We start from the raw sequence: 18,463 nt of genomic DNA on the forward strand, positions 1-18,463 counted from the left end.
GTAGCTTCAATGGTTCTACTGAAAATCCCTGACAGATCCACTGTTTATGTGCAGATCATTTTTACAGTCATATTCATATCTAGAGTGCTTCAGTTAGTCTACATATGCATGGCAAATGCACACATGGATACAGTACAAAGCCTTTAAATAAAAGCTTTCTTAGCCTTTTATATTGGTCCATGCCGTAAATAATAACATATTTTATATGTGTTTATGCCATAAATCCAAATCCTGACTATCACAAAGAGAAGCAGATATATGACAGATAAAAGAGAAAGTGATAGTGAATTTATGTAGTAGCTTTTTTCTCTTACCATAATTAATTGCTTATTAAAATCATATCCATAGACAGAAAATTGACAGAAAATCTCATTTCTGCTTTGAAAATCATTATAACGTATACTTGTATGTCTATTTCTACTTACAAACAAGTTCTATGAGGTACCATCTGGGAAGCTCTTGCACTCTCTTGCTAAGAAAAGTACAAAATACAAATGCAAATTCTACTTTCTATCAATTGTAATTTAATAATGGGGAAGGGTAAAAGAATAATTAAATCCTATTACAATATCTCTTAAATTAATACCTTTTTGCAGTAAATTTTTTACCATTAGATTTTATATCTGAGAGAGAATGAGCACACAAGTTGCTCTAGCTAAAATGAACTCTAAGCCACAACCATTTAAAAATATTATTGAGAATCAAAATAACTTAAGCACAAACAAATACTTCACAAACTATGCCATGAAAGTATTCATTTACTTTCAGAAAACAAATACTGATAGCGTCCTCTGGAAAAAAACATTTAAAGTGTAATAAGCCAGCTAATAAACGTATTTCATTCTCCTGGAGAAGCTGCAGCTCATGGCCTGGATGGGTGTATCTGTGATGGATAAAGAACCGGGCCCAAAAAGTTGTGGTGAATAGAGCCAAATCCAGTTAGCAGCTGGTCACAAGTGGTGTTCCACAGGGCTCACTATTCTCACAGGGCTCACAGTTCTGTTTAGGCCCTTAATCAGTGATCTGGATGAGGGGATTGAGTGCACCCTTAGTAAGTCTGCAGATGACACCAAATTGGGTGGGAGTGTTGATCTGCTGGAGGGTAGGAAGGCCATACAGAGGGATCTGGACCAGCTGGATCATTGGGCAGAGGCCAGTTGTATGAGGTTTAACCAGGCCAAGCGCTGGGTTCTGCACTTAGGTTGTATGCTACAGGCTCGGAGAAGAGTGGTTGGAAAGCTGCCTGGCAGAGAGGGATCTGGTGGTGTTGATTGACAGTGGTTGAATATGAGCCAGCAGTGTGCCCAGGTGGTCAAAAAGGTCAACAGCATCCTGGCTTTTATCAGGAATAGTGTGGCCAGCAGGACTGGGGAAGTGATTGTGCCACTGTACTCGGCGCTGGTGAGGCCACACCTAGAATACTGTGTTCAGTTTTGGGCCCTTCATCATAAGAAAGACATTGAGGTACTAGAGAGAGTGCAGAGGAGAGCGATGAAGCTGGTGAGGAGCCTGGAGCACAAGTCTTATGAGGAATGGTTGAGGGAGCTGGGGCTGTTTAGCCTGGAGAAAAGGAGGCTGAGGGGAAACCTTATCGCTGCCTACAGCTACCTGAAAGGAGGTTGTAGTATGGATGGTGTTGGTCTCTTTTCCCAAGTAGAAAGTAATAGGACAAGAGGAAATGGCCTCAAGTTGCGCCAGGGGAGGTTTAGATTGGATATTAGGAAAAAATTCTTCACAGAAAGGGTTGTCAGGTGTTGGAACGGACTGCCCAGGGAAGTGGTGGAGTCACCATCCCTGGAGGTGTTTTAAAGGCTTTTAGATGAGCTTCTTAGGGTCACGGTTTAGTGCTAGAGTTGATTAGGTTACAATCGGAGTTGATGATCCTGAGGGTTTCCTTCAACCGAAATGATTCTACGATTCTATGACACTACTGCGATGACTCACCGAATGCAGGCATGCGCTAATAACACCATGAAAGTTTTCCAAAATACTGTATGATTGACCACTATGTTTTTAGTATTTTCTTGCTTTAAGAAGCACAAACATTAACTTATTACATTCCAGAACAAAAGAACAAATTACATTAAATACCATTAAACACTGTCTTGTAAGCAATGATGAGAGCATTTTTCTTGGCCTTGAGTCATCTGCAAAGGTCACTTGAATTCATAATTGGATGCTCCAAATTTAATTAACTAGAAACACAAGTTAGTGACATTTGGAAGTTTCATTTTGTTTAGACTTATTCTCCATCCAAGTCTTTTCCACCCCCTCTTTCCATGTTTGAGATTCCACATACTTTAACGTAAGTCAATTCTGCCTAGGAAAGGGTGTTTCACAAACACGTTCCTCATGAGTGCTTAACTGTCAGTGCCAGCCTCCCTAACACTAAAAATCATGAACAGACTAGTTTTTTTTCCAACTTCAGTGCACAGAGAGGCCACAAGGAATAAAATGCTGTAAATACTATGCAAAATTTAGTATTATAAACCATTTAGCATATTTTATAAAATCGGCATTAGATATACTGTTAGCTATTTTTTTAAAAGGAAAGAATGAGAACATTAAATAATATTAATAACTAGCTTCTGGACATTTGCTTTTCTTTCCTTTTTCTTTCCTTAACTGCTTATTGCCTTCTTTCCGGCATTTAGAATACTACAGAAACTGAGAAACTAAAGCACATATCAACTGACTGTATTTTACATACACTGGACAGAATTTCAGGTCTGTAGGAAACTTCATTCACTACAGGAGTTTCAAGCTACATTTGATACACTGACCATGCAACCATATAGAATTGTTTGGAATTTCATGCTGATTTTATAGAAATTATGGTTGGTTTCAATTTTCTATGCCCATTTTCAGGGTTGGGTTTTGGAGGTTCTTTTCCTCTTTATGGATTTAATCTGATTTCTTTCCCAGTTACTTTGTGGTATATTCCAGTCTTCTCTTTAACCTCTTCTGAACTTCTATGTGGATGCTTAACATACAGTAAATGAAAAGCATAGTTTGCATTTTCATTTTTAAACCAAGGATATTTAAGACCTTGTTAAAGTTTGGCCTTCTGAAATTCTCATCATCAGTATCTGTCAATTTAAGCATGTCTTTAAAGTTATTTTGGTTATTAGATTATTAAAAGAGGATTTCAATGAAGCAGTCTACATATAAGAATTTTCTCTTTCCCATCCAAGCTTGGTGACTTTTTTCTTTTCATGAACAGAGACTGAAAGAATTAGAACTTTTTACTTCCAAAGGAAGATTTCAGTTCTTTCTAATTTTTCAGTGCATGTGAGATGCTGCCTCAGAGACCAAAATCGCATGAATGCCTTGCTGAAAATGGAGAAAATCATGGTTCGGTTCTCCTTCAGGGACATATAAAGACAGATCGGAACAGACATGACGTAGAACTGGGAACAGAAAACTGAGTGCATGCAGTTAATGACTGGCCATTTAACTCTGAGATAGATTTGTTCTGAGCAAAGAATCCAGAATGCACAAGCTCTGTTTCCTCTGATCCCTCCGTGGTCTTGTTTTCTCTCTTGAACATGGCTAACATCACAACATTTTTAAAGTGACATAGTTATTGGAGAGTTCACTAAACTTTATGAAGAGATGCACAGACAGAGTATCTTTAGAAAAGTGCCATTCAAAGACCTAAAACATTCTTTGGATTTCAAATTACCTCTGAGTTAGAGTGTCAAATACTACTTATGTGAGAGTTAGTCCTAATTCTGGTGGTACATAATTGCTTAAAATTCTGAAAAGCACATAAAAGCATAGCAAACAGTACTGAATATACCTAACAATTTGTGAATTTCAAATGATCTGTCTTTAATTAAAATGCATTGCCTTGTAGGCACAATGGGATTTTTTAAAATAAGATGAAAAAACACGTAAAGATTTGAATACAGTAAATGTATCGCACGTAGTGCCCAAGTAGAATGAAACTTTGAGAGATAATATTTTATTTTGCCATTCAGATTTGCTATACAGTAGGCTTATAAAATATTTGTACATCCCCAGCTTCTATCCTCTACTAAATTCTATATGGATAGTGCAAAGTTTCCACATGAAAGACATTTATGTCTCAACTGAGAAGAAAGTAGAAAAACTACTACCAAAAACTAAAATAAAAGAATTCCTACAAGTTAGTATGAATGTCACCATCTACTTCATGGGGAAAGAAAAAAAGCTAAAAAATCATGTAAAAATTCTAGCAATAATATAGCCTTGGAGAAAAGCTTTTGGCATGTCCTTTTTAAAAGCAGTAGTATTTCTTACCACTGTAACTTCAGCCAGCATCCGCCTGCTCAAAGAAATCTCAATTTCTATTGGCACAAATTGTTTTAAAAAGCCATTTTGAATCTTTCTGGTTTTTAGTTCTGTATAAATAGAAAACTCAAACATGGATTTTTTTTTAAAAAAAAACCCCTCTCCTTAAGTTAATGGCCAGCAGAGGCAAAAGAACAAATGGATATAAGCTGTCGCTGAAAAAATGCAGATTGCAAATTACTACAGAGTCTCTAGCCATTAAAATAAATCAAACTCTGGAACAGCCTTCAGCGGAAACACTGGGGGCAAAGAAATAACAACTCCAATTTAGTATTGGCAAAGTTTATGAAAAGAGAATTATCTGATGCAATTCCCAGGCTAGCAGAGCACTGGACTTGATGACCCAGAGATCCCTTCCACTGTTATGTTTTTTGTTTGGCTAGATGCAGATGTTCATCTGTTTTTCAGCCTCGCTGTGGTTTTTCTAAAGTGTAATTTAAATGAAAGTTAATATAATTTTTGTAAGTTTCAGTTAGAAATTACTCTTTGTAAGACTTGTTGCTAGGCCTGCAGCAGAGTGAAACTTGTCAAAGAATTCTGAAAGCTTGACTTAAAGTTGGCTTAGCATTGTAGAGAAGCACAGCAGTGTAAGTGTTCAGAGATGAACGCTCAGCAGGGCACGGACCATGAGAAGAGACAACTGATCTACTGGTAGGGAAAATAGGAAGAAAAAGAAATACAGGCTAGGGTGAGTGTCAGGAGGATGGAGCCAGGCTCTTTTCGGTGACAACCAATGGTAGGACAAGGGGTAATGGGTGCAAACTGAAACACAGGAGGTTCCACCTAAGTGTGAGAAGAAACTTGTTCCTGGTGAGGGTGGCAGAGCCTGGCCCAGGCTGCCCAGGGGGGTTGTGGAGTCTCCTTCTGTGCAGACATTCCAACCCCCTGGACACCTTCCTGTGTAACCTCATCTGGGTGTTCCTGCTCCATGGGGGGATTGCACTGGGTGAGCTTTCCAGGTCGCTTCCAATCCCTGATATTCTCGGATTCTGTGATTCTGTGACTGATATATCAGTAATATCAAGGAAGAACACAGAACAGTAAAGCAAGCAAAGGACATCAGGATACTAAAAAAACTATAAGAAGGAGAAATATCCTAGATATTTCATGCCTTTCTAAAACCAAATAATGAAAAATTATTACCGTGTGTGGTGGCTGTGAAGAGCCAATACAAACTTGAAAGAGAAGAAATTTTGTTCAAGAGGAAGGTCATCTTTCAGGCGACAATCTAACACAAGCCCCTCTTTCCTCCTACTTTGCTTTCCTCCCCCATGCTTCAGATACTGGAATTTGCCAAGAGCTGGCTGGCTTCGGAAGGCCTCACTCTGGAGAACGAGTCACAGTACAGATGCTACTGCACACAGTTCTGTAGGTGGCTCAGTGTGGAAGAAAATACCTCATCTCAGAAATCTAAGCTATCGCTTAAAGGAATAATAATATTCAAGCTTGAAAACAACCTGATGTTCCTTAATAACTTGCACCATCCTCCTGCCTTTGCTCAGTTATTTGTTTGTTTTATTAACACAAGAATATGTTGTTATGTTGCAGGTAACTTAAATGTGTCATAGTGGCTACAGAAAGCTATTGCAGATATACATCAGCAAGATGAAAATCGCGTAATTTGCAGAAAACAACTCTAAATGTTTTCGGGTTTGAATAAATAAGTTCTCAGAGCAGCTTTTAATGATTTTCAAATACACGTATCTTTACAGCTCTCATCAGTCATAAAAGCACACAAAGGTCAAACAAATACTTTATCTTATTTAAGACACCGTGGTCTGTTTTCTATCACTCACAAGTTCTAAGGCTTACACTCTTTCAAAGCGGTGATACTGCTACACAAGTCTTCAAAATAAAGGCTTTACACAAATTCTGTGAACATTGATGGCTATGCATATAATTCTCCCAAATGAACCCTGATAAAGACATGCTGATTCTTCAAAAACAGAAAAATTACATATACTAACATGGCAACTTCAGTATATACCTAAAAATTTTAACTGGCTGTGTGGAGACATGATCACATAGAGATGATTTTTAAAGTCTAGCCCTCTCTTCACATGAATAAATACATGATTTTTCTGTTTTCTGTGACTAGTTGCTGCAGATTTTAAGAAAAGGCAGAAGTATTACAGAACATCAGTTTAACTAAACCTCCTAAGTTGACATGGAAACAACCAACCATATTTCAGCCCTTACTGTGTCCCTTCACAGGTATTCTAGAAATCCGAACAGTGGCAGTCGGAATAGTGGCAATCAAAGGAGTGGAAAGTGAATACTTTCTGGCAATGAACAAGTCAGGAAGACTCTATGGAAAGGTATGGATGCAAACTTCTCTTCTGTGTACAATTACCACATACAACCTTAAAGATAGATATTTTTAGATGTAGTATCTGTATAGTTTGTATAAACTAGATTCCTAACAATTTAAAACGTATCCTGCACTTCTCCCATATGTTCTGTAGTAGACTTTTATGTCTATTTAATAAATTCCGTGCTTAGAGCTCATATACTTTTTAAAAATGTGGAATACTAAGGGGGGATAGACAAAGCTAAAATATTCAATATACAGATTTCAGAATTCCTATTTATTAATTAAAAATATTATTAATAAGTGGGGTTTATAGTGCATATTCTTCTCCCGTCTTCCCCAATTTAAGTATTAAAAATACCCTCGTACTTATTTTACTCTATTTTATTATCTACTCTCAACAGAAAGTATGCAATGAGGACTGCAACTTCATAGAACTGATTGAAGAGAACCATTATAATACTTATGCTTCTGCAAAATGGACACACAAAGGAAAGGAGATGTTTGTTACTTTAAACCACAAAGGGGTCCCCATGAAAGGTAAAAAAACAAAGAAAGAACACAGAGCATCCCACTTTCTTCCTCTGGCAATATCCTAATCACAAATGATCTATAAAGAACTGGTTCCAGCAGGAAGATTATTTTTAAGACGACTATTTGATGAGATATCAAGAGAGGCTGGAATACTACTGAGAAACTGAACAAGCTGGACTTGCGCATTTATGTTTATTTTTAAGAGACTACATGAAAAAGATTTGAAAATATACACAAAACCAGATTTACTAACTAAAAGTTGTAAAAAATTCTAAAGAGTTGTACAATCGTTATCTTAGTCATTGTAACTGGGTAGTTTCTTAAATTAATTTACCCCGAAGAATAAGCCATGACTTGATTATCTGATAATATTTTATTTAAGAAAAAAAACCTATCTGCTTCTTAAATATGGCTGCTATAATAATAATAAGCAGATGATAATGTTGTGTAAAATATGTCAGACTTTAAGGCTGCTGGAATGAGTTGTCAGATTATCAAGTCAGTAGTAAACGTGGAGGCTGAGCAGTATTTTAAATACTTCCCCCAAGAAACTGATATCCTATACATAAACTATATGTTCAGAAAAAAAATATATAATCTTGTAAATGTTTATTGTTGTATTCAGATAAAAGAGTTAGTTTGGAAAAACTAAGTTTACTCTACTACAAAATGTTCCTATCTATTAATGAAATAAATACCTAATGCTGCTCTAAAAGATGTTTCAAATAGTGTATGTAAAATAAGAATAGGAATTAATAATGTACTTCATCTCACTTTTCACAAATTAACATTTTATATAACGATGAAGCAAAAATTCAGACATACTAAGGTTTTTTATGTAACATATCCTATCTTTTGTATAATTCCTGTTAGGGCATACAGCTTTCAATATTGTTTTTCTACCCTTATACATGCTTTTCCTGTTGTTACAGCATTAAACTTTATTTTAAGTTGTATTTGAACTTTATTGTTCTAAGTTATTTAAATGTTATTTATAAAAAAAAAATACTTATTAAGCTGCATCTGTTTCATATGCTTTTAATTCTAAAGGAATAACAAAATGGTCTGGCTGAGATGCATGAATTTTTTTGTGTGAGCAGACACAAAGACTAGTACACAGCCCTCTTGCCAACATACATTGGATGGCAGACAAAAATGACAGCCCGCAGCAAATCGCACAATGGACATCTCAAAAGAAACAATGCAAAAATGTACGAAATCTTTGCCACATACTCTTGCTAATTGAATTTCATAGCATGCTCAGAGTTACACCAGGTAAAAGAGAGTTACAGTTCCAGCAGGTACTGGGACTAATCCTCAGATGGTAGAACCTATTCTCACAGGTACAGAATATGTGAGAGCCTATATGAATAGTTTGAAACTTCAGCCAAAATCAATGTGGCCTGATGAAGAAAAGACATCTTAATTTTCTAGCTACTAAAGTGTTCAGCTAAGCCCTACACGACTAATGCTTTATATAGTTTCATTCTGTTCAGTTTGTTTACAAGTTGTCTCGGCATTGTGATAATTGTGCTTAGATAAAGATCACAAGAAAATAGCTAAACCAGCTGCTAGATGACTGCGATGGAGTCAAGTTAACTACTAATGGTCTTAAATGCTCTACTTTTCATTACATGTGTCTAGAGTCAGACATTTTATCATACATGAGATACTTTCTAACTGCACTCTCAGAAAACAACAACAACTCTTTAACAAATATTTCTTTAAAAAACCCAACAACTTGTTTAATAAATCCTGTAATTTGGAAAACATTTATGTGTAGATACAAACGGGTCTATGGAGAACAAGTTTGCTGGTTATCTATCACTTGTTATTGGGCTCAAGATCAGAGCATCCCGACACATAGGAAGTCAAGGAAGGGAGCCAGGAGCCCTGCGTGGTTAAACAGGGAACTGCTGGGTAAGCTCAAGTGGAAGAGGAGAGTTTGTAGATCATGGAAGGAGGGGCTGGGCACTTGGGGAGAATATAAGGCTGTTGTCAGAGGGTGTAGGGAGGCAACTAGGAAAGCTAAGGCCTCCTTAGAATTAAACCTGGTGAGAGGGATCCGCCCGGACACCTTCCTGTGTAACCTCATCTGGGTGTTCCTGCTCCGGCGGAGGGATTGCACTGGATGAGCTTTCGAGGTCCCTTCCAATCCCTGACATTCTGGGATTCTGTGTTCACGGAACAGACCAGAGGTGTCAAACTCATGTTCACTGAGGGCTGCATCAGCCTCGCAGTTGCCTTCAAAGGGCTGAATGGAATTTTAGGACTGTATAAATGTAACTACTCTTACATTTATTAACACCCCTGCAATAGACTGTGCTGTCAAAGAAACTTTTTTGCTGATAACTCTCTGCACTACTTTCTGTGAATATATAGCTGTTTCTACCCACACTCATAGTGACTTGTGCTACGACACAGGACACCGTAGTGTCCTATGCAGATTGCTATCTCTGTTCAGGCTTGCTAACCAGGTCAGCCTGTGTATGTCTATAGGAGCTGCTGCGATATTGTTGCACAGCATGAGACCTTTAGAGGAAATGGAACATTTGGAAGCCATGGACAGTCAATTCTAATGGAAGACAAGATATGTTAATATGGCTATACACCCTATTCTTATTCATTTAACAGAAAGCTAGGCACCAAAGTGGATCCAGACAAGCAACTAACTTCTCAGGGGTCATAAAAGAGAACAAGTGATTATTGAACAAAACTGTGAGCATCCTACAAGCCTAAGCAGTAAAGTAATATCACAGAATATGATACTAACAGGAAGAGCTAAAATATTAAGGCTTCTCCCTTTTATTTTATTGTCACAGGAAAAAATAAGTCATTAGATCTTGGAGAGAAACATCAAAATAACAATAGTTTCAGTGACTGGAGAAATTACCGTCATTAAAACAGACTCACTTAGGTCAGAAGTGTTATTATAATCAACAGCTGAGGTGATCTACTGAACCTGCTTCACAAATAATCAGTTCCTACTTGGGGAAAAAAAAAAGGCAAGGATGGCAGAAGTCGCTTTGTTATGGTTGGGGCAGAGGGAAGATAAAAAGGAGTAAGAGAAGATTGGTAGCATAAAATGATGGCTTTAGTTGTTAGACAGAAAAGAATAATTTCAGGCAGGAAGAAGAGAGAAGCTGGCTAGTTTAAAGAAACAAAATGTTGGAAAATGTTCAGAAAGGAAGCAAGCTAGAAGCAATATTAGCACAAAAAGCTTGCAAAAAGATATTAAAATAGCAGCAATGAGAAAGAACAGCAGGCTGGTATGAAAGAATAAAAGCCAAGATCTGACCTATGAGGACAGGGAAGACAAAGGGGTAGAAGAGGCTAGAATGCAAGACATACTGAAAATGGGAGCCACATGCCAGAGAAAGGAGTAGAAAGAAAGAGTAGATGTCATTAGCATTAGAGGAACTGACAAATCAAAACCAGCAGATTTTCCTCGATGGAGCATCAGCAGCTTCTTTATATATCTTGTAATATAGTTTACAGCTTAATCAAATGGAAGTATCAGCCTATTGGGAGGATATATATTTAGAGTCGATCAAAATCCACATTTCATTTTTAATTGCTATAACATTTTAATTTTGTGCAAATCAAACTGAAAATCTTACTAATAAATTATGTTGACAATTAGATTCTGCAATGTACTAAAAGTTTCTTTCCAAAATGTATAAAGTAATGTGCAATATGTGTCTAAAAATATTTACAAGACTTACTGGCTGCTGCAGAACTGGCAGATGCACTGGCTTGTATGTTAGCAGTAGCATCTTTACTAGTATGATTTAAAGCCTTTGAGATTCCATTTCTTCCATACGCATTTCTTTGGATTGCAACCTGAAAATTAAAAAAAGAAAAAAATAGAGTTTATGTTAATTTTGAAAATCACTCCATTAATATTCCAAATATAATAACTCCCTTTATTTCCTGTCTCCAATGTGCAAATCTTTATGTCCACGGTCAACTTCAGGTTTGGGATCCAAGCCTGTTAACTGAAACACTTGCATTCATGTACTTGAAGTCAAGCAGGACACTTTTTGCTCTCTCCCTTCTGATTCTGCTTGGTTTTGCACATGGGTGAATCTGACTCTGTGGTTGTTCCAGTTCTGGTAATTTAATACATTTGCATATGTTTTGTTGAGGTTGTGAATTATTCTGGCAGCAATATATAATTTACTTTATTCAGTGGTTTTCAATATTCGTTCCAGTAGAATTTTGCACAGCTCCCATACCATAAGTTTCATGCAGATACAGAATCTACACCATAGCAGCAGCCTCCTACAATCTTCAGATTTTTTTCTGGTCTGACTAAGTTTCAGTTAATTCTATCCATTATCTATTTATAGTGGTTACACATTACAGAGTATACGGTGGGTATACCCAGCTCTTCCAAGTTAAAGGCTCATTTGCGGTTTGATGCATATGTAACTTTGAAGTATGTAAACCTTCTCTAAATTAAATTTCTTGGGGCAATCTTTTCCTACGTACAATTTTCTCTGTAACTAAAAAGAAAATTCTGCCCAACAAACAGTGACTGACACAGAGAAAGGTTTTCAGAAAATATTTCTGTATTTTATATCTACTTCAAAAACATTTCTATTGAAGTTGTCAATCAGTTTCAACATACAAGATAATGAAATCCACATTGTCATGAAATCTAAATAAATGAGCGCTGAAGATAGAAATCTGCTCTAAATCTAAGTTTTGGAATGGATATTAAATGACATGCAATCTAAAAATCATGAACTGTTACTGTTAAAAAATGCAGATATTTAATGGTAAGATAATACTCTTTCCAATAGAAACTTCTAGGACAGGTACAGTCTGAATCCTGTAAGAATATTTGTAGAAAGCAAATGTTTTTTAGAGAGAGAGACCTTCAAGACCACCTACAAATGGTTGCTGGGGAAGATCTCCTAGTCTTCTGTTTCAACAACAACAAAATCCCAACTACCTTCAGCAGCTTTTCCAGGAATTAGTACTGTTTTGCTTAGGGCTTGAATTTTAAGGCTTCTTTCCTTAAGGCTTTTATGTGCTTACCACAGATTCTTCAAGAACACTTCTCCTACACAGTGTCACAAAGAAAGCAGTGAAATGAAATCTCCATGAAATCAGTTCAAATATAAGTTACATCTCTGGGTATGATTATATGCATGCTGGCCGATTCTGCATTAGTTAAGTACTTTTACAGCTAAAAGAGCTACTACAGAACAGAGTCACTGCGTAAGGCAATGATTGGACTGGACTAGAGTCTATATATAACCTTAGAAATACAATATTTTCTTCCAGTATCATCCTGCTCCCAACTCTAAAGAGATTTTCAGTTCCCATTCCCTCAAACATATAAGCTTTCAAACCCCAAGTGACATCAGAGCCTAATTTAATGGGGAAAAATACTTAATTAAATTCAACTGAAAAATGCCAGTCTAGTTTCATCCTCAGTCATCTTACACAGGAAGAGTTCCAAAACTGCATCTAACATGTACCATGATGGAAAGATAGACACGGAAGCAGGTTATCAGAAATGTCTCATATTTGCAGTAAGACTTTATCATTACTGATCACTAGGAAGTCCAGTCCAGCTAGTCTTGCTACACAAATAAATAATTAGAATGCAGTATTGCCTCCACTGTGTCAGCCATGGGATACCGAACAGGATACCATGAGGACAAATTTGTACAGCATAGTTTAACAATTAAAGCAGGTTACATACTCTGCTTGACATGCGTTTCCCAAAAACACTTTGAAATGTCCGATGCAGTTTTATTTTTCCTTGAAGAGAAATAATGCCATGGACAGTCAGCTCAGATCCTTTGTAGGGGAAAGGGACCTGGGGGTCCTGGGGACAGCAGGGTGACCATGAGCCAGCACTGGGCCCTTGTGGCCAGGAAGCCAATGGGACCTGGGGTGGGTTAGAAGGGGGTGGTCAGTAGGTCAGAGAGGTTCTCCTGCCCCTCTGCTCTGCCCTGGGGAGACCACACCTGGAATATTGTGTCCAGTTGTGGCCCCTCAGTTCCAGCAGGACAGGGAACTGCTGGAGAGAGTCCAGCGCAGGGCAACAAAGATGCTGAAGGGAGTGGAGCATCTCCCGTGTGAGGAAAGGCTGAGGGAGCTGGGGCTCTGGAGCTGGACAAGAGGAGACTGAGGGGTGACTCATTCATGTTTACAGATATCTAAAGGGTGAGTGTCAGGAGGATGGAAAAAGGTATCAGAATAAATTCTGATACAGTTGTGTACTAATATACCGATGCATGACATTATTAAAGCTCATGTTTATCTATCCTACACTGTGAGGCTTTGACAACACAAAGGAATACCACTGGAAATCCTTAAGTTAATTCTACCTCTTATTCCAATATTTTCTTCTTCTAAACGGAATTTTTAGAAATTTACAAATTTTTAAATCAGTCTTCCAAATGTATTTTTTTTTAACACAGATGTGGCATTTCAGAAAGCGGCATCAGGTTCTGGCAGTGTATTACAAACACCTCTAATAGGAGTAGCTATAGATTACAAACTCACAGAAGGTTCTTATCCAGTGTAAGTAATAAGGTCTACAGCCATTCTCCAAATCATGACATTTGACATTCTGTAGGACTAGTGATTACTTCTGTATATTGCTATTTCACTGTTAAGTTCAACAAACATGCTTCTGTTTGTATTTAAACACTTTTTCTCAAAAATGTTACGTTCACGCACATGTTTTGCAGCAAGTACTATCAGACTATTTAGACACAGAGTTTATCAAGGCTGTTCAACAATCTGAATTTTAAATCTTCCACTCTGCACAACTTGTTTTTATCAGCTTGACAGTATTTGGACTTAGACAAATAACAGGAATTAACAGTTCCCTTCATTTATAAATCTGAAGCAGTTAAAATTAATTCAGAAAAATGTAGTATGTGACACAGCATTTACAATATTCTTCAGTCCTATTAGTTAGTAACTATTTTAACCTAGATTGTGAAATTTAGTCTTTGTAATACTACTTAATGATAGCTTAATTTGCAAAAAAGGTCATTAAAATAATTTTTATTTTTATTAATAATAACTTAATATGCAAGATTGATCAACACACATGATTGCAGGAACACCCAGATGAGATTACACAGGAAGGTGTCCAGGCGGGTTGGAATGTCTGCAGAGAAGGAGACTCCACAACCTCCCTGGGCAGCCTGGGCCAGGCTCTGTCACCCTCACCAGGAAGAAGTTTCTTCTCAAATTTAAGTGGAACCTCTTGTGTTTCAGTTTGATCCCATTACCCCTTGTCCTATCACTGGTTGTCACCGAGAAGAGCCTGGCTCCATCCTCCTGATACTCACCCTTTATATATCTGTAAACGTTAATGAGGTCACCCCTCAGTCTCCTCTTGTCCAGCTCCAGAGCCCCAGCTCCCTCAGCCTTTCCTCACACGGGAGATGCTCCACTCCCTTCAGCATTTTTGTTGCCCTGCGCTGGACTCTCTCCAGCAGTTCCCTGTCCTGCTGGAACTGAGGGGCCACAACTGGACACAATATTCCAGGTGTGGTCTCCCCAGGCAGAGCAGAGGGGCAGGAGAACCTCTCTGACCTACTGACCACCCCCTTCTAACCCACCCCAGGTACCATTGGCTTCCTGGCCACAAGGGCCCAGTGCTGGCTCATGGTCACCCTGCTGTCCCCAGGACCCCCAGGTCCCTTTCCCCTACGCTGCTCTCTAATAGGTCATTCCCCAACTTATACTGGAACTTGGGGTTGTTCCTACCCAGATACAAGACTCTACACTTGCCCTTGTTATATTTCATTACATTTTTCCCTGCCCAGCTCTCCAGCCTGTCCAGGTCTCTGATGGCAGCACAGCTTCCAGTGTCAGTCACTCCTCCCAGCTTGGTGTCATCAGCAAACTTGCTGACAGTCACTCTATTCCCTCGTCCAAATCATTGGTGAATATATTGAACAGTACTGGTCCCAGCACTGCCCCCTGAGGCACTGCACTAGATCCAGGCCTCCAACTGGACTCTGCCCCATTGACCACGACTCTCTGGCTTCTTCCCTTCAGCCAGTTCACAGTCCACCTCACTACCTGGTCATCCAGACCGCACTCCCTCAGTTTAGCAGCAAGGATGCTGATGGAGACTGTGTCAAATGCCTTACTCAAATCAAGGTAGACCACGTCCACCGCTCTGCCATCATCCATCCATCTTGTTATGTCCTCATAAAAGTCAATGAGGTTGGTTAAGCAAATGATACGCTGGTCCACATTGTAATAAGCATATTTTTTCAGCATGCTTATCTAGTTCAGTGATACATGCATGTATCTTCTCCAAATCTGAGAGCGGACTGACATTCAAGGGAGCATGGTCATACAGATATTTACATCTAGCATTGAAGAAATAATCTTTTTTGTAACTTATCCATCAAATAATAAGGCTCATCAAGAGAGATATGACTTGGCCACTCCTTCTGCAATCAGTACATAGTAAAAAGAGTTATTTCTGAAAATTATACAAGTGCTAAGATTAAATCAGGTGACCTGGGAACTTCATTTTGCATAAAGAATAGTAATACCAGTATCAATGCATTTTACATATACCTTCTAAGAATCTCTAATTTTGGCAACATTGTTAACATAGAGTGCGATTCCCTCCTCTTCCATGTCCTGCCTTCAGAGATTACTACATCATCTCCAAAAAACACAAGACCAGAAATAGGCCAGGGAGGCTCATTATAGCATACACAGAGTAATTAAAAAGACTATCACTTTTTAATTAGAGAAGGAGATAACCCAAGAAAAAAAGGTTACTATGTCTCTAAAGAGGCAAATAAAATCATGTGCAATTTAGGTTCTCAGAAAGGACAGTAATGCCTTCCATCTGTTGAGAACTGCCTTGGAAGCATAGGAGGAAACTCTATTCCTTGGTCCAGCAAGAGAATTTAAACTAGCAGCTTAAATATTTGAGCAAATTGTTGAAACCAACAGTAGACATTTGAAGTTAATCATCAAACTGGTCTCTTTCCTGAAATAACTCAGTAAGTGCTAACACAGAGTAACGAATGTGTTTTCAAACCCTCTAGTATAGCTGAAAGATAAGGACATGTTCTATCTTTATAGCAAGAAAGCATGGCAAAAATATTTCTTTTTAAAAAATTCAAATGAAATGCAAACTATTAATACACATACGTTCATTTTAGGGTAAAAAGGAAAAAGGTGAGTAAAACCAATCAGAAAATTAAAGTATATTAATATTTTGGTTTGACAGTACCCCAAATTAAAATGTTTCTATTTTTATGTAAGATTGCTCCACTTAAAAATATACCTTTTTAAGAAAAAAAATAAATTGTATAATGAAATGTTCCACCCATCAAAATACTTTTGAACATTTTCTGTTTCTTTGTTCCTGTGAGAGAAGTTCTGGTTCAATGCAAAAGAGCAATTTTTCTCATAGCTCTGTAGTGAAAGGCTTTGAGTGAATCGGTACTTGCAAATAACAGAGGCAGGTCAAAAGGAATGTTCTGTTTCCTCCAAAAAGAATGTAATATTGACGAATCACTGGTAACAGCTCTATATTAAATTCTTTAACAAAATACAAAGGCATGTTCAAAGGTTTCCCTAGTAGTCTTATCAGTACAAGAAAAGAAAGCAAGCTCATTAAAAAGCAAAACTAGCTATTCCCCTTCTCATACTCATCACAAGTTTTTGCCTCGGGGTTCGAGACTTTTTGTTATGTTAGCAATGCTGTGGACTGAACAAATATTTTAAATAAAGCTTGATTCAGACTCATCACTCAAGCATACTTCCAACAATAGAAAATTGCTGTACAGCAGGCAAAAGATTTCCTCCATAGTTTAGCATTGAGAAAAAGGGAAGTTAAAACAGAGAGGCTGCTCTCTCAAAGGTTTGTCATTTCTATGAAACTCATACTACCCAGTGCCTGAGGGTCTTGGAAATACAATCTATGCTCAAACTCAATTCTCAATATTTACATTCACATGGCTTTGCTCAGGACCTGACTCTTGCATGTTCACTTCACCATATGCATGGGTAATTAAAATAATAAGCAGTCAGACTCACCAAATCTTGTTTCAAAAGTAAAAGGAGGCTTTTGCATCTTCTGCTGCAAGTTCATTGTCATTTCTTCCAGTAGAGAGAATACTACACATCCTTAGATGTCGAGAAACATGCTAAAAATGTAAAAGATATGTAAGGACACTTAATCATAAAGACAGAACTTCCATTTTCTACTCAATTCAAAATATTAATACTATTATTTATGTACTTCTAAAACACATACTGAAGAAAAGGTGAATGTCCGATCACCTGGCAAATGAGCACTGTTATTACTGTTTTTGTTTAGAAGAAACGCAAAGGTTGCAGATTAACAGAAGTCTTACTAAGATCAGTCAGAATCTTCCAAGTTTAGTGTAATCAAAAATTCAAGCTCTATACTGTTACATCTGAGCAGAAACCAAGTGTGAGAAATACCAGTTTGAAAAAAATTACCTTCTTAGTAAATTCTGAAATTAAGGACCCCAAACAAAAACTGTAAAGAAACCATTCCTAAAAATGGCTTAATATCACAGTTTTTGTGCAAAAACCGTATAGAATAAAAGTCAACAAAGCAGTAATTCAGATTTCAGAACCAGCTTTTAAATGATGAGCAGGTTCTGTTTCCAAACAAGTTCTGGATCAAGCATCCAAGTAAATGAATCAGAGTAAGAGATGGTAGAGTTCGTAAAACCTACTATAACTCAGTTTGGCAAGAAAGAATTGTAGAAACTATTATAAAAGTCTTCTTTGTGTCCAATATTTTGTTATTTTGACATAATTCACTGCTGCACATCAAGATGTATTGTTGCAGCCATAAGGAGATAAAAAAATTTGGATGGTAGCTCTTTTTTCTTATTACTGCAAAGTATTACATACCGCTAGCATGAAAAACAGATCAAGTCAAACCAAACCAAATAACAACAGAATGCTGGTAGAAATCCTCTGCCACTGAATGGAATACCACTGAAGTCAGTGAGGTTTTTGGGGTGTAACAGAGATCAAAGTTCGCCATAAAATCTGCCTACAATGTCAACTTTTTCCCCTAAGGCTATTATAACTAATGTATCACAGATTTCATTTCACTGAGTCAAGAGAAATATTCTCTGTACCAAAATTACTGTTTTAGCAACATAAAAATGCAGTAACTGAACACTGAATACTGGGTAAACGCTACTGCTGAGCAGCATGCTCAACCAGGCCACGGAATTCTTCAGAAAAGATCTCATGTCCTATTTTAGAGATGCAAAACAA

The 18,463-nt window shown here is 37.6% G+C and overlaps 1 protein-coding gene and 1 long non-coding RNA gene across 6 annotated transcripts in view; one reads left to right on the forward strand and one right to left on the reverse strand.

Moving 5' to 3' along the window:
* Positions 1 to 8,142, forward strand: part of FGF7 (fibroblast growth factor 7) — a 28,876-nt gene extending 20,734 nt beyond the window's left edge. For all 3 annotated transcript variants that reach the window (XM_005510046.3, XM_005510047.3, XM_005510048.4), the window contains exons 3-4: positions 6,550 to 6,653; positions 7,051 to 8,142. In XM_005510046.3, the coding sequence (XP_005510103.1) occupies positions 6,550 to 6,653; positions 7,051 to 7,245 (299 nt within the window). In that variant the 3' untranslated portion in view covers positions 7,246 to 8,142. The remainder of the gene's footprint in view (positions 1 to 6,549; positions 6,654 to 7,050) is intronic.
* LOC110364356 (uncharacterized) overlaps positions 1 to 18,463 on the reverse strand; it is a 110,775-nt gene that overhangs the window by 91,862 nt on the left and 450 nt on the right. For all 3 annotated transcript variants that reach the window (XR_010475215.1, XR_010475214.1, XR_002423075.2), the window contains exons 2-3: positions 17,237 to 17,346; positions 10,906 to 11,023 (exon numbers count right to left, since the gene is read on the reverse strand). This is a non-coding gene — a long non-coding RNA (uncharacterized LOC110364356). The remainder of the gene's footprint in view (positions 1 to 10,905; positions 11,024 to 17,236; positions 17,347 to 18,463) is intronic.

The sequence above is a fragment of the Columba livia genome, chromosome 11 (genome assembly GCF_036013475.1).
Source record: "Columba livia isolate bColLiv1 breed racing homer chromosome 11, bColLiv1.pat.W.v2, whole genome shotgun sequence".
In the NCBI taxonomy this organism is placed as follows: Eukaryota; Metazoa; Chordata; class Aves; order Columbiformes; family Columbidae; genus Columba; species Columba livia.